Source organism: Lutzomyia longipalpis, chromosome 4, assembly GCF_024334085.1.
Source record: "Lutzomyia longipalpis isolate SR_M1_2022 chromosome 4, ASM2433408v1".
Lineage (NCBI taxonomy): Eukaryota > Metazoa > Arthropoda > Insecta > Diptera > Psychodidae > Lutzomyia > Lutzomyia longipalpis.
This window is the reverse complement of record NC_074710.1, coordinates 4785280-4800760: the sequence shown is the minus strand read 5'-3', so window position 1 is coordinate 4800760 and position 15481 is coordinate 4785280. Positions and strand designations below refer to the sequence as shown.

Here is a 15481-nt window from a genome sequence, read left to right as displayed (position 1 = left end):
CTCCCCGCCCCCCACTCGTGGAAAGGCGACACAGAGAAAATTGAATTCAGTTTTATATGGTACCATCCTATTATTCATTATATTGTATTTTGTGATAAGAAAAGAATGGCGAAAAGGATTGCAGAAAAAAAGGGATAAATTTGATCCTTTTTCTGGTGCTCAAGGAATCTCTCTTCCTTCGAAGAATGGTTTGATTGGCTGGTGGTGATTCAAGTGTTAAATAAAGGACCTCCAATAAAAAAAATGATAGTTTTTCGCTTTTTCATGATTTTGCTTAAAAAAAACTTTGAAGAAAGCTTTTTTTTTTTAAATTTATTAAAAGGTTCTACCTAATTTGGATTTAAGCAGTATTTAATTCAGACTCAAACGCCTTATTTGGATGAAAATTTAAAGTGAACTCACAATCAGTTATTTTTTAACTAATTTGCAGGATAAAATACCTAAAGCAGCTGCTTAAAAAAAGAGGATATAAATTTTACTTTAAGGACACGCAAAAATACGAAAAAATCAATTATTTGGTACATTACACGAGCAAAATTTAAGTATTTTATTTAACAGTTTTGTTCAAATAATGTATTTTTCATTCTGAACGTTTAAATCTAAATTAGACAATTTTTGCGTAGAAAAAACCTTAAAAATAGTTAGATTCATAATGACTGAAGGAATGTTGCAAGGAAAAAAACTAGGAATTGCAGCCAAAAATAAAAGAACCCCTTTTCTACTCAGGTTTTGTTTAGAATTTTCAGTTAATTTAAAACCTAAATTTAAACTTCCGCTCAATATGCGCGGACACCTGTTTTTCAAGTGGCTCATTGCTCATAATTTTGAGCCGTTTTAAATTTATACTGGTAATTAAAGACTTGTGCAAAAATCACAGACAAAGAAAGACGGATTTTCTAATTCGCACAAAGGAAAAGTTTCAATAAAAAGCAATAAAGTAAACGTTCCTCAGTTAAAAGTGGATCCTGGAAAGGAAAATTTTCATCCTTTCTCTCCAGATGGGCTCTACAGTCTACTTTTTATCTAATTTAATATAAATATAATCACAGATTGGTGGACAGATTTCTTAAAATTTATTGGCATCTTCAGGCTCTATTTACAGGAAAAAAAAACATTCTTAAGTTAATTACAAATGATGCTCAGGAAAAAATACAAAAATTAAAGAATCACATTCCTTTAGTCTAAGAAAAAAAACTTACGGAAGTATCGTAGCCACTATGTCACAAAAAAACATGAAGAAAATATAGAAAAAAAACCAACAACGTTATAAACATGTACAACATTACTTATTGCTTTATTTTTAATGAGAGGTTTATGGCTATAAGCTTCCTCCACACTCAAATTAGTTAGATCTTACTGCAAAGTACATACTTATTTGAAAATGGAATATATTTTATTATTAATCATTTAATTGAAAACAAGAAACTATAACCCATCGCATTCAAAATTATAATTTTCTCTTATAAATTTTATCCATTAGGCCTTCACACATTTTCTTAGGAATCCCATTCGTCTCCTGAACAGCCCTTTTGATGCTTTTGTAGGCTGTATCTTCGTAGGTTCTATAGGCTTCACGCAAACCAACATCTTCATACAATTGTTTAATCCTCACAACGGATTCTTCATCCTTTTTTCCATAAAACTTCTTGAGAATATCCTTTTGAACTCTATTGGCGCGTTGGAGGAATGTTACAACGAGCCACGTGCATTTCCCATCTTGGATATCTGTTGCAATTTTCCCTGTTACTTTTGCATCTCCGTAGCAATCCAAGAAATCGTCTTGAATCTGAAGAAAAATTCCCATTTCATAAAGAATATTTTTAGCTCCTTCTCCTTGGCAATCTTCACTTCCTGCCAGAATTTGGCCTAATTTCGTTGGTGTATAAATTGAATAATCAGCGGTTTTATGAATAACAGTTTTTCTATATTGCTCCATTGTGAATGTTAAGACATCCTGGTGCATGGCTATCATGTCCAGGTATTGTCCTACAGTTATTATTAAAATATTTGTGTGTAATGTATCAATGATATTTTCGTAGCAGGGCAAATGATTGAAGTTCTTTTTGATAAACTTATAAATTGTTGCCTCCATCATTGAGGAATCGTTGATGGCTTTCAATTGAACATCTGGGAGCTTATGCCAGCAAGGTTTGCCTCTTCTTGTTAGGCTTTCATCCATAATGTCGTCAAAAATGAGGACGGACGCATGAAACTAAAATTTAATGAGTATTTTAAAGATTAAGTTAAAATTTTTAATACAAATTAGCTTCTCCGTAATTTCCTACCACTTCAAGGCACCATCCTAAATAAACTGCTAGTAAGAAATTTTCTTCCGTTAACTTATCCTTTGGTACAATCTCCTTATAAGCCGCTACAACAATTTTTGCACGATTTTTCTTACCGCCAGATACAGTGTAATTCAACACCTTTAAAACATAATTAAAGATATAACCACTTAATTATTACCATCCTAAAAAATACATGATTTTTTTTTATTTTTAATATAAAGTTTTATTTTTTTGTTCAATTCAAGTTTTACGTTCTTCACAAACTTTTAATAGCCACAGAAGATAACTTAGAACGCGAATTAGAGCTTTGAAAAAAAAAAAAAACTAAATGAAATACAGAAGATCAAGAAAAAGTCTTTTGAAGAAAAACTAGAATTAACTCAGGGTATAAAAATGAAAAAAAGAATCACAGCTAAAAAATACATTCACATTATTAAAAATGAAATTCGGTTAAAGGAAGAGTCTAAAAATGTACATAGGCGATATTTCAAGAATATTGGTTGATAGCTGACTATTCTAGATAATTTTGAAGCCAAGATTAATAAAAATTATTTAAAAAATCGTCTCCTGGATGAGACATAATTTATATTTTACCCGTTCAAGGTGTTTTCCAATCACCACTGTATCGTAGTTTTCAACGACAGCCTTTATTTTATTTAAGAAACCTTTGGAAAAGAATTTTATTTTTGAAAATTTCCAATAGTAAATCGAATAGAAAATGGAAAAAAACCTTACTTGGATAATGTGCCATTAATAAATTATCCTTTTTCACTGGGCAAAATTCAGTTAAACCAGGAGCCACACTGATATTCCTTCTGAGATTAATCCTTGAATCACGAATAATTGTATTTTTAATCAAATTCTTTGCAAAAAGATTCCTAAATGAAATCATTTTGTAATTTTCTATTCCACACAAAGTCACAGTTGAGTTTTAATTTTAATAAAATTCTGATATGTACTGAGAACAGACAAAGCTGTGTTCTTTCCTTTTATAAGGAGTTTCATTGATATATTATTACTCATTACTTTTTAACACTGACGAAGCTTTAATATTAAATTTCCTTTAGTAAGAAGTTATTAAAAATTATTATAGCTATTACTTTGCGTCATCAGGATGTGTAGAATAGTACCTTATTGTAACAGGGCCTTAAAATGACGACCAAAAGTTTAACTGGAAATTAAAACAATAAAGTTATTTCTCTATAAAATCAGTAAAAAAAAGCATTATTTTATAATGTATTACTAACCATGATCTTCTCAGAAATATGTTTGAAGCTTGTGGAAAATCTGACTTTAAAATTTTCTAAACTTTTCTGATTCATTGATAATTTTTTTATATTTTAATGAATTTCTGCACTAGACTGAGAATAGCTGTGCTTTTCTCCTTTTAAGGAGTTTCATTGATATCTTGTTCTATTTTTTTACCATTTTCTCGTAATTCTATATATACTACGTCTTGACTGAAAGTGTGTTTGTGTAAGTTTTTTTGTGTAGGTACTAACACCAATTGGTGTTCCAACTTTGTGACTGATCGGATGATTTTGTATTTTAGGTGTTACACAGAAATTATGCTTAATCTTTGCCTTGAGAGTATCACAATTAAAAAAAATATATAGCTTTTCGTGGTTTCTGTTCAAACAAAGATTTATTAAAAGAATTTTCAGCATGGTTTAATGGACAAACAATATTCTAAAAAAAATCAATTTTCAAAATTAAATTTTTCTCTTATAACTTTTATCCATTAGGCCTTCACACATTTTCTTAGGAATCCCGTTCGTCTCCTGAATACCCTTTTTAAGGCTTTTGTAGGCTGTATCTTCGTAGGTTCTGTAGGCCTCACGCAAACCAACATCTTCATAGAGTTGCTTAATCCTCGCAACGGATTCTTCATCCTTTTTTCCATAAAACTTCTTGAGAATATCCTTTTGAGCTCTATTGGCGCGTTGAAGGAATGTTACAACAAGCCACGTGCATTTCCCATCTTGGATATCTGTTGCAATTTTTCCTGTTACTTTTGGATCTCCGTAGCAATCCAAGAAATCGTCCTGAATCTGAAGAAAAAATCCTATTTCATAAAGAAAATTTTTAGCTTTTTCACAATGCACATCTTCTTTTCCTGCCAGAATTTGGCCCAATTTTGTTGGTGTATAAACTGTATAATTAGCAGTTTTATAAATGGAAATTTTTCTAAACTGCTCCATTGTGAATGTCAAGACATCCTGGTGCGTTGCTATCATGTCCAGATACTCTCCTATAGATGAGATTAATATATTTGTGTGTAATGTATCAATGATATTTTCGTAGCAGGGCAAATGATTAAAGTTCTTTTTGATAAACTTATACATTGCTGAATCTATGATTATGTAATCAATGATGGCCTTCGATTGAACATCATCAAGCTTATGCCAGCACGGTTTGCCTCTTCGTGTTGTAGCTTCATCTATAATATCATCCACAATGATGTAAGACGCCTGACGCTAATATTTTCAGATAGATTGATGATTAATTCAAAGTCCTTTATTTCTTTATAGCCTTTTCCTAGCTTCTTACCACTTCCATGCACCATCCTAGGTAAACTGCTAGTATGAGATTTTCGTCTGTTAACATTTCCTTTGGTGCAGTCTCCTTAAAAGCAGCCAAAATAATTTTTACACGATTTTTTTTACCGCCAGGTACATTGTAGTTCAACACCTTTGAGAGAAAATTAAAAGAGATAATCAAGTAATTATTACCATAATATAATCTAAAAAGTTAATAAATTTTTTGTTTCTTTCTCACAAAAAGTTCTTTTTACATCTGGGCAAGAATTAGGGTTTTTCGTCAACTAATTTTTCACAAATTTTAAAATATCCTGAGAAGGTAACTCGAAACGCGACTAAAAGCTTAGAAAAAACCAATTATATAAATACGGAAGATGAAGAAAAAACCTTTTGACGAAGAACTCGACTTAATGCAAATTTGTCCTCAAAATTTTTTTAGTTGACTTTGAGTGCATAAAAATGGCAAAATAATTTTTTTGTTTTAAAAAAATCAAATGGGTTAAATGACTTTAAGGACTTCATGCTCAAAACGAAAGTATTGAATTAGAATTAACTTTTCTAGACAATTTTAGAATCAAACATGGCAAAAAAAAATTGGACAAATCTATTCCAAAAAAAAAAGTATTTTACCCGTTCAAGATGTTTTCCAATCACCACTGTATCGTAGTTTTCAACTACAGCCTTCATTTTACTTAAGAAACCTTTGGAAAAGAATTTTATTTTTGAAAATTTCTAATAGAAAATCAAATAGAAAATGGAAAAGAAAACTAACTTGGATAATGCGCCATTATTAACTCATAATTCTTATCTGAGAAAGAATCATTTGAACTAGGAGCTACACTGAAGTTTCTTTTTAGATTAATCCTTGAATCACGAATAATTGAATTTTTAATCAAATTCTTTATAAAAAGATTCCTAAATGAAATCATTTTGTAATTTTCTAATCCACACAGTTACAGTTGAGTTTTAATTTTAATAAAATTCTCAGATGTACTAAGAACCAGCAGCTGTGGTTTCCCCTTTTAAGGAGTTTCGTTGAAATCTTATTGATCATTATCATTTGTCTTTATTATATGTAGGACTGTTATAACACTATTAACCGTCTTTTTGCAATGAGATAGTAACTATTACGAGGTATTACGCAGCTATTCTAAGAGATATAGTACTAATCTTCTGGAAATAATTTCCTTGCTTATCTGAGAGAATTATGTGAAAATTTTTAAGTTGATCACCAGAAAAAATGTAAAAAAAGTGGGAATTCAAAAATTGTTGTAATGGTCAAATTTATTTGTTTTTGGTTTTCTTCATTCACTTCATGTCTCGACAATTCTAACCTAAAGAAAAACTTTGAATTTATTATTAAAAAAACAATTAAACATTTTTTTTGCTATAAAATGGGTAAAAGACTTCTTAGACAGTACCAAGAAGTTAATAAAAACTTATTTGACCGAAAGAATTTGCTTATTTTGAAAAAAAATGATTATGGTGTCGATCATCTATACCAAGTACAGAAGGTTAAAGTTTTAAAGGTGTGTTTAAACACGAACCATTTGTTTTGAAATTAAGGAAATTGTTAAATAAATGTATTAAAAGTTTTTTTTTTTGAATAATTTAAGAAGCTGAATACTTTGTCTGTTTGTTTGTTTGGGGCACATGAACTCCTCCGAAACGACAGGGTCGATTGTAATGAAATTCGATAGGGGGTCAATATTAGTTGTAAGCGCTAAATGGGATTCCATCACTTCCCCCCATTACAGCACCCTCACACAGAAATAGTTTTTTTTATCCCAATTTTACCTGCTGAAGGGTCGGATAACAGTTTTTTAATCTAAAGATTTCGTCGGAGTACTCTAATTGTTCACGCCTTTTACTTACTCACCACCCCCCATTAATAAACGCTCCTCAATTATAGCTTTAAGTGAAATTTGCTCACACATGATTGGGGGCTCATGATGATTAGTTGGGTACTATATATTTAAAGAGCTTTAAGCTTTTACTGAGTATCGCGTCTTAGTGATAGAGACAAAATCCCTCAATGGGAGGAGTTTGGATTCTCTTTAGAAAAGCAAACATGCCGAAGAAAAAACCAACAGCGTTATAAACACAACATTACTGTGAGTATTTCTAAGAAAAAAAATTAAAATATTCTTGTATTAAAATGCTTTATCTTTAATGAGAGGTTTATGGCAATTCTTATGGGTAGTAAGTAGGTAATTATAAGCTTCCTCCACACTCAAATTGCTAAGATCTTACTGTAAAGTACATATATTTGGGTATGGAATATATTTTATTATTAATAATTTAATTGAAAACAAAAAATGTTTTACAAAATAACCCACAGCTTTTCAAAATTAAAATTTTCTCTTATAAATTTTATCCATTAGGCCTTCACACATTTTCTTAGGAATCCCATTCGTCTCCTGAATAGCCCTTTTGATGCTTTTGTAGGCTGTATTTTCGTAGTTTCTGTAGGCCTCACGCAAACCAACATCTTCATAGAGCTGCTTAATCCTCGCAACGGATTCTTCATCCTTTTTTCCATAAAACTTCTTGAGAATATCCTTTTGAGCGCTATTGGCGCGTTGGAGGAATGTTACAACGAGCCACGTGCATTTCCCATCTTGGATATCTGTTCCCATTTTCCCTGTTACTTTTGGATCTCCGTAGCAATCCAAGAAATCGTCCTGAATTTGAAAGAAAGCTCCCATTTCATAGAGAATATTCTTAGCTTTTTCACAATGCACATCTTCTTTTCCTGCCAGAATTTGGCCCAATTTTGTTGGTGTATAAATTGTATAATTAGAAGCTTTATGAATGACAATTTTTCTATATTGCTCCATTGTGAAGGTTAAGACATCCTGGTCCGTTGCTATCATGTCCAGGTATTGTCCAACAGTTATTATTAAAATATTTGTGTGTAATGTATCAATGATATTTTCGTAGCAGGGCAAATGATTGAAGTTCTTTTTGATAAACTTATAAATTGTTGCTTCCATCATTGAGGAATCGTTGATGGCTTTCAATTGAACATCATCAAGTTTGTGCCAAGACGGTTTGCCTCTTCGTGTTGGGCTTTCATCCATAATGTCATCAAAAATTAGGTAAGCTGCATGAAACTAAAATTTAATGAATATTTTAAAGATTAAGTTAAAATTTTTAATACAAATTAGCTTCTCCGTAATTTCCTACCACTTCAAGGCACAATCCTAAGTTAACTGCTAGTAAGAGATTTTCGTCTGTTAACTTTTCCTTTGGTGCAGTCTCCTTAAAAGCATCCACAACCATTTTTGCACGATTTTTCTTACCGCCAATTACATTGTAATTTAGCACCTCAAAAATATAATTAATGTAAAACAGCTAAATGTAGATACAAAAAAAAAAACATAACAGAAATTAATTTTGTTTTACCCGTTCAAGATGTTTTCCAATCATCACTGTATCGTAGTTTTCAACCACAGCTTTCATTTTACTTATGAAACCTTTGGAAAAGAATTTTATTTTTAAAATTTTCTAATAAAAAGTCGAATAGAAAATCGATTAGAAAAAGAAAACTAACTTGGATAATGCGCCATTATTAACTCATAATTCTTATCTGGGAATGATTCCCTTGAACTAGGAGCTACACCAAAGTTTCTTTTTAGATTAATCCTTGAATCACGAATAATTGAATTTTTAATCAAATTCTTTGCAAAAAGATTCCTAAATGAAATCATTTTGTAATTTTCTAGTCCACACAAAGTCACAGTTGAGTTTTAATTTTAATAAAATTCTGAGTTGTACTAAGAACCGGCAGCTGTGGTCACTCCTTTTATAAGGAGTTTTTGTTAATCTCTATTCTCATTAATTTTTTTCACTTAAGATGTGCAAATTTAAAATTTCAGTTATTAACATAAAAGAAAATGTTTATGGTTGAATGAAGTTCATCACAGGTGTACCGACACCTTTACCAGAATTACCAACTGTTTTGCCAAAAGTGCTAAAACTACCGACAAAAAAGAATTATTACCTAATATTAACGCCAGTAATGTCTTAAAATTAGTGTTTTATATAATTTAATATATAGCACATGTGTTATTATTTGTTCACCAACCATTTAATATGAAATTAACAACAAAATTATAGCATTGTCTTTTAAAATGTTTTTAAGTTTAAAAACAGAATAATCTTAGTTTTAAAAGATATACATATTATTAAATTAAGACTGAAAGATTACATAAGTTTTACGCGTGATTATCCTTAAAGTTTCATACGTGCTTAAAACTTTTAAACGTCTCCAGATATATAATAATTCTTCTTTGCCTTTCTTTGATCATGGAATATAAAACCTGCTGAAATATTCTAATCATGGACAAGACGAATACCCACATCACACATTGCATACTTCTTGTATCATTTAAAATTCTTCATATTCAATACTTTGCATTATGCTTTTATACACAATTTTTGCTTGCCCAGAAACTTTTGACGGGTAGTGTATATTTTTTACGGTTATAAATCACTTAAGAAGAAATTAAAAAAAATAATTATAAAATAGCATAATAGTTCTAAAGAAGCTACATACATTTTTTTAAGCTAAACTCTGCTTGTTTAATTGACAGAAATAAAAATGAAAATTGTTCGGAAAACTTATGAAATAAAATAATATTTGAATTTGGCGCGCACTCGAAGTGGTGAATTCGTGTGGTGAAAATAGAGAATGTAGGGAAAAAAAGAATGATTTGGCGGCAAAAATGACAGATCGGTTTTAGAAGGCAAGGAATACGGATGCAAACGTGCCTGCTCCGTAATAAAGTGTAATTTATCGCGTATAATTCAGGGAATTTCGCGAACATTTATGGTCCTTCGCAAGAACCAGGACCTATGGAAGTGCAGTGAAGTGATGGTGCTTGGAATCGGCTGCAATTGGGGGGAGAATTGAGGAAGAAAATTTGATTAAGAAAAATCAAATGGCGTCCTCATGATTCGTAGAATTGCAGTTCGATTCCAAGAAGAAAAATTCCACAATGGGTCCTCGGAGCGGCTGTGGGGCCGCAAATAAGGAAGTGTGTCACTCCCGGAGAGTAATATGGTAAATCTGTGAGTACAATTAGGAGTAAAAGACTCCAAAGTGACAAATTTGGCAGCAATTTATGTTGCAAATTTGACACGGAGGAACAAAATAGGGGACTTCACTTTTTTGTCAGTGAAGTAAAAAAATTAATAGGGGACGTCACCCATAAAAAGTAAAGTAAAAATTGTGTAAAATAACCGATTTTACAGCCAGAGTTTGAATTATTCGAAAGGATGCCTTAATTTAGGCACAAATGTTGAAATAATTTAGATGCATTTATTATTAATTGCATATAGAAAGGAAAGGTAACTTGCTGCTAAGGTACTAACTATAAATAAAATGAGATTTACTCTTTCAAGGGTTGTCCTAAGTACTGGACAAACTCATGGGGCCAACGTGCAGGCCAATAAAGGTTATAATAGTTTAAGTGGACAAACTCTAAGTACTGTTATAATACAAACTCATGGGGCCAACGTGCAGGCCAATAAAGGTTATAATAGTTTGTCCTAAGTACTGGACAAACTCATGGGGCCAACGTGCAGGCCAATAAAGGTTATAATAGTTTGTCCTAAGTACTGGACAAACTCATGGGGCCAACGTGCAGGCCAATAAAGGTTATAATAGTTTGTCCTAAGTACTGGACAAACTCATGGGGCCAACGTGCAGGCCAATAAAGGTTATAATAGTTTGTCCTAAGTACTGGACAAACTCATGGGGCCAACGTGCAGGCCAATAAAGGTTATAATAGTTGTCCTAAGTACTGGACAAACTCATGGGGCCAACGTGCAGGCCGAAAAAGGTTTAAAGGTTGTCCTAAGTACTGGACAAAGTGCTGGACAAACTCATGGGGCCAACGTGCAGGCCAATAAAGGTTATAATAGTTTGTCCTAAGTGCTGGACAAACTCATGGGGCCAACGTGCAGGCCAAAAAGGGTTAAAAAAAAAAAAAAAAAAAAAAAAAAAAAAAATATTTAAAGGTTGTCCTAAGTGCTGGACAAATTCAAGCGGCCAACGTGCAGGCCAAAAAGGGTTAAAAAAAAAAAAAAATGTTTAAAGGTTGTCCTAAGTGCTGGACAAATTCAAGCGGCCAACGTGCAGGCCAAAAAGGGTTAAAAAAAAAAAAAAAAAACAAGGGTCTGAATAGACTGTCCTCAGTTCTGGACATTTTTAAAGGCTATGGTGCAGGCCAAACCAGTTCCTCCGGGAACAAACTGTCATCGATGCTGGACATCAACAGGCCTAAGCGCTGGCCATAATATGTCCTACGAAGGTTGAAGGTTTCGACTAGTCTTTGATGTTGAAAAAAGATTATTCGAAGGTCTACGAAGCATACAAATAGTTCCTTCGGGAACGAAATGTTAATAGTGTTGAACATTTAAGGTGGTTTATTGCTAACCGTACAATCTGTCCGTAGTTCCGGACATTTAAAGGGCGTCGTGCTGAGCAGGATGTTTCCTTTGAGAACACATTTATTCATTATGGAAATATAAAGGACTTAATTGCTGGTCATCGTATTTCTTTGGGAAATTGCTTTCTCAATGATGGATTATTGAGGGTTTTCGTTTTTTATTCATAATACCTTCAGCAATATATTTGAGGGCCTATGTACTGGCCACAACGTGTCCTGTGGGACTGGGAAAGAGTTTAAAGGTCATGAAGTTTCCTTGGAAACTTATTTGTTTAGTGTTTCCTTTCAAATCAAGAAAATGGACAACTGATTGAACGTCGGTTTGAAAGAACGTATGGAAAAGTGGCTTCGTTTCAGAGCAATAGAGGGTCTCTGTGCTAGCCAAGAGGATCGTTTCAGTGCCATTGCAGTTTGGTACATCAAGTTGATTGGTCTTAGTACTGACCATAAGTTGTAGCTGAAAACAGCGATCATAGGTTGGTCGTTGTGAAGGTTTCATGTGGGCCTCGAAGCTCACTCGTCAAAGGTTTAATAGATATCCTTCGGGTTTTCAAGTGCTCTTGCAGTCTACTAACTGCATGAGGGGACATTTGGCACAATAAAGAATAGATTGAATTCAGAATCGAATGAAAGAGTCGAAGCATTGGCCAAACAGAGTGTTACCTTTCATGGAAACCAAGAAGGTAAATTATAGTAAAAGTACTGCATCGTGGTGTCCGAAATAAAAAGAGCATATTAGTCGTGTTCTATTGAAAGACATATGATCCAGAGAAGGATACACTCGATATATGTTGATTGTTGAACGAGTGCAGATGTTTAAGGTGTCCCGTCTGCATAAGATTTCGCAAACAAGGTTCAGGTTCTGCACTTTCTGGCTCATACTCTGACTTCATCAGCCTCGCAATCGACGATTAGAGATCTAATGTCAGGAGTGACTATTAAGTTTAAGGTCGATGGTGTTGTTTTGAAAATGTCCTGATGAAAGTTTCATTGGGGTCAAGTTCCCAACGAGGGAGAAGTAAGGAGTGTCGCAAAGGGATATGCAGATGCGCCCACGGGGGGACAAAGGACGGTCATCAAGGATACATACGTAGATGTTGATTCACTAAAGGAACTGGATAATGGCAGTACGAAAGGGATAAAGTGCTTGGAAGAGTCGTACGTGCCAAGGGTGATTCTTGATTAATCTCAAAAGCCCCACGGGTTAGAATAGAATAGGAATGTGATGTTCCGGGTGGATATACGAAAATCTCCATTGTCTGTCTAATGAGGAGATGAAGCTCTCCAGGTTGTCTGAGAACAGCTGATGACCGTGTTATGAATAAGCTTTAGCCAGTAGAGACGCAGTGTGAACTGTTATTGGAGGAGTTGTAGCAATTAATAGAGGTATTCGGAGAAAGGAATGAAGCCGCAGTAGAAGAATGAAAGCTGTTATAGTCATTTGAATGTTCTACCATCGAAATGAGAAAGCTATGAACTTAATGAATTCCTGGATAGGGTTGATCAAGTTTAAGCAGTGTCACCTTTCTTTAAAGTGGACGTGATACGAGTTGCTCACGTGATCAAGAGTTCTTGTCAGAAGTTGTGGTAGTGTTTGCCTCACCGAATTTGACTGACGCAGTCAGGGAGTCCGGTGATTGTAGAAGTGCGAATGTCAGCAGAATTTATGTTCTGATCGGAAGAAGGAATCAGTCGATTATAGCATTGCTCGAGTTAATTATATACATATTCAGCGAGTTCAGATTGAACAGAATGGCCGATATTGGTGTCGAAGCAAATCTAAAAAGAGGCTAAGGTAAAGACAAGTTACAAAGGCAGAATTAGCATCTCGTTGATCGTAAGAAGCATTCGTATAATTGGAAAATGAACGAGAAGCTGTAGTGACGAACTCCCTTATCAACTGCGTTCTAATAATAAGAAACATTCAGTGAAGAAAACCGTAGTTGAAGGTAATTAAATGACAAGGTGTTAAGTCACAGATCCGGATGGAAGTAGCATTTGTGACATGAGTTGCAAGATTTCCCGTAGGGTTCAGACAGGAGGCGTGTAAGGCAATTAAGCAGATTTGCATTCGTAGGCTGATGCTTTTAGAAAATAAATCCGATGGTGAAGTATGCTGCGATTCATATGAAGCCTTTAGGAAGATGTTAAGGGTCGGTGAGTAGACCTCCCAAGTAGCGATTCGGCGGGATCGCTCCAAATAATGTTGCAGTAAGAAGATCTTGCAGGTTGGGAAGTGGAGCCTGAAGTTTAGCATAGCGTCAAACGTGTAGAAGAGGATGTCAAGAATTCTAAGTATGGTTGGCACTGGCGTTACAGTGGCAGCCCTTGTAGATGATATCAAGGTACGCAGTGGATAAGATTGACAATAGCGTAATTGTGGCTATCGCTAGAGAATTTGACAATAATTACATGAGGTAGATCTATAAATTGAGGTTCTAGAAGATTTCTAAGGGCAAAAGAGACATATTAGAGCTCGTGGAGTCAGTAATGTCCATTGAGCTGAATACATCGAGACATAGTGGATAAATTACGAATTAGAAATTCGACAGCTGGAAGTTGTCGAGAAGCAGTAACATCAATAGAAGCGGAACTCAATAGTAGCTGGAAGCTTAAGAATTTAGTTGTAGAGTGTCAACAAGAACTATGAGGTAATAGCAGTTGCAGAGGAATTTTTTGTCAGCTAGGGATAGTAGCGTTTGACAAAGGAAACAGTTGAGAAGGACGCTACACAATGAATAGGTCGAGCTATCGAAAGGAGATCATAAGTAGTAAAGCAGGACCGCCAAATCTTTCCATTTTTTGTGGAAATCGAAAAGAAGAGATGTTTGATGCTCAGCGGTATGCTTCCGCTCAAAGAGGGGACTGTTCGGAAAACTTATGAAATAAAATAATATTTGAATTTGGCGCGCACTCGAAGTGGTGAATTCGTGTGGTGAAAATAGAGAATGTAGGGAAAAAAGAATGATTTGGCGGCAAAAATGACAGATCGGTTTTAGAAGGCAAGGAATACGGATGCAAACGTGCCTGCTCCGTAATAAAGTGTAATTTATCGCGTATAATTCAGGGAATTTCGCGAACAAAAATAAAATGCGCATGTTTTGCATTTAATGGAAAAGGAAAGTCATTCAAGTGCAAGAGAAATAAATCACGTGGAAGTATTGCAATTTCTCCGGCAATTGAATTTGCAGGTGATACGACAAACATTACAGGACATTCGACCTCGTCTTGCACTTTTTTCCCCAATCACCGTATTGCAGCTTGATTGGATCTTACCTGACTCGCAAACACCTGCTTGCAAATTGATTGGTTAAATGAATTCCCATCGAGATTGCATTCCAGATGGAAAATATTCTCATGTTACCTTCACGTATATATCGTCATCAGGATATGTAGGAAAATTCAATATTAATTTTACCTTCGTGATTTTTTTATTTGTGGAAAATGTGGAAAAGTTGAAGAAGAAAAATACGGATGGGGATAAAATGTGAATAAAATTCAACTTTGGGGTATTTAGGCGGGATTGAGCGGGAGGGATAATTGGAAATCTTGATATATTTTTTTTCACTCAAAGTCTAGGTGGAAAAAAAAAGACCGCCATTGGGGATGAAAAGCATTTTGTTAATTTAGCACACAGAGCATTTTCTATGTGGGAGCTTTTTCGCTGTGATTCTCTTCTCGTCTCTTGCACAGTACTCTTCCCCATGAAAAAGAATTGATTTTTCCATACCCCACGCACGGGCCAAAATCTCCGTCTTCGAGACGTTGGTACGGTGCTACCACAGCCAAATGCAAAACCACCCGCACCACCCTATAGAACAGCACAATATATCCAACCGAGTCTAACTCAATTTGTGACACGGAGAAAATTGCAATAATAGCCGTGGTAGTGTTGTAGGCGTTACGGGGTTAATTGGACGTGAAATCGCCGAATGAGAGTTTTAGGAGTAAACGAGGGTTGCAGCAAAATGACTACCATCCTTACTTTGATAACATTGGCCCACACAATCACACAATGTTTGCCCCCCGAAGCGCCACTCAACGGTGTCAAGGAGCTCCCGGTGTACGCTCAACTTGCGTTGAAAATTGAAAGACAATTGAATTTGAGTCATGAACGCATCCAACCGAGGACATGGCAAAAATATTTTGTAAAATTACATATAAAAGGATGGAGCATTTAGAAATTCAATTTTAA

At 34.3% G+C, this 15481-nt stretch overlaps 4 protein-coding genes across 5 annotated transcripts in view; all 4 read right to left on the bottom strand.

Annotated features, from left to right (window-relative positions):
- LOC129795542 (histidine-rich glycoprotein-like) overlaps positions 1 to 15481 on the bottom strand; it is a 446033-nt gene that overhangs the window by 203612 nt on the left and 226940 nt on the right. The gene's annotated exons all lie outside the window — the stretch shown is intronic.
- Positions 1448 to 3039, bottom strand: LOC129794455 (farnesyl pyrophosphate synthase-like). The gene is made up of 4 exons (XM_055835207.1): positions 3024 to 3039; positions 2883 to 2953; positions 2286 to 2426; positions 1448 to 2212 (listed from the first exon to the last, which is right to left on the bottom strand). Exons 1-4 carry the CDS (start codon positions 3037 to 3039, stop codon positions 1448 to 1450), a joined length of 993 nt encoding a protein of 330 aa, XP_055691182.1.
- LOC129794454 (farnesyl pyrophosphate synthase-like) lies at positions 4001 to 5515 on the bottom strand. Its single transcript, XM_055835206.1, has 3 exons — positions 5459 to 5515; positions 4839 to 4979; positions 4001 to 4765 (listed from the first exon to the last, which is right to left on the bottom strand). Exons 1-3 carry the CDS (start codon positions 5513 to 5515, stop codon positions 4001 to 4003), a joined length of 963 nt encoding a protein of 320 aa, XP_055691181.1.
- LOC129794453 (farnesyl pyrophosphate synthase-like) lies at positions 7180 to 8293 on the bottom strand. Its single transcript, XM_055835205.1, has 3 exons — positions 8237 to 8293; positions 8018 to 8185; positions 7180 to 7944 (listed from the first exon to the last, which is right to left on the bottom strand). Exons 1-3 carry the CDS (start codon positions 8291 to 8293, stop codon positions 7180 to 7182), a joined length of 990 nt encoding a protein of 329 aa, XP_055691180.1.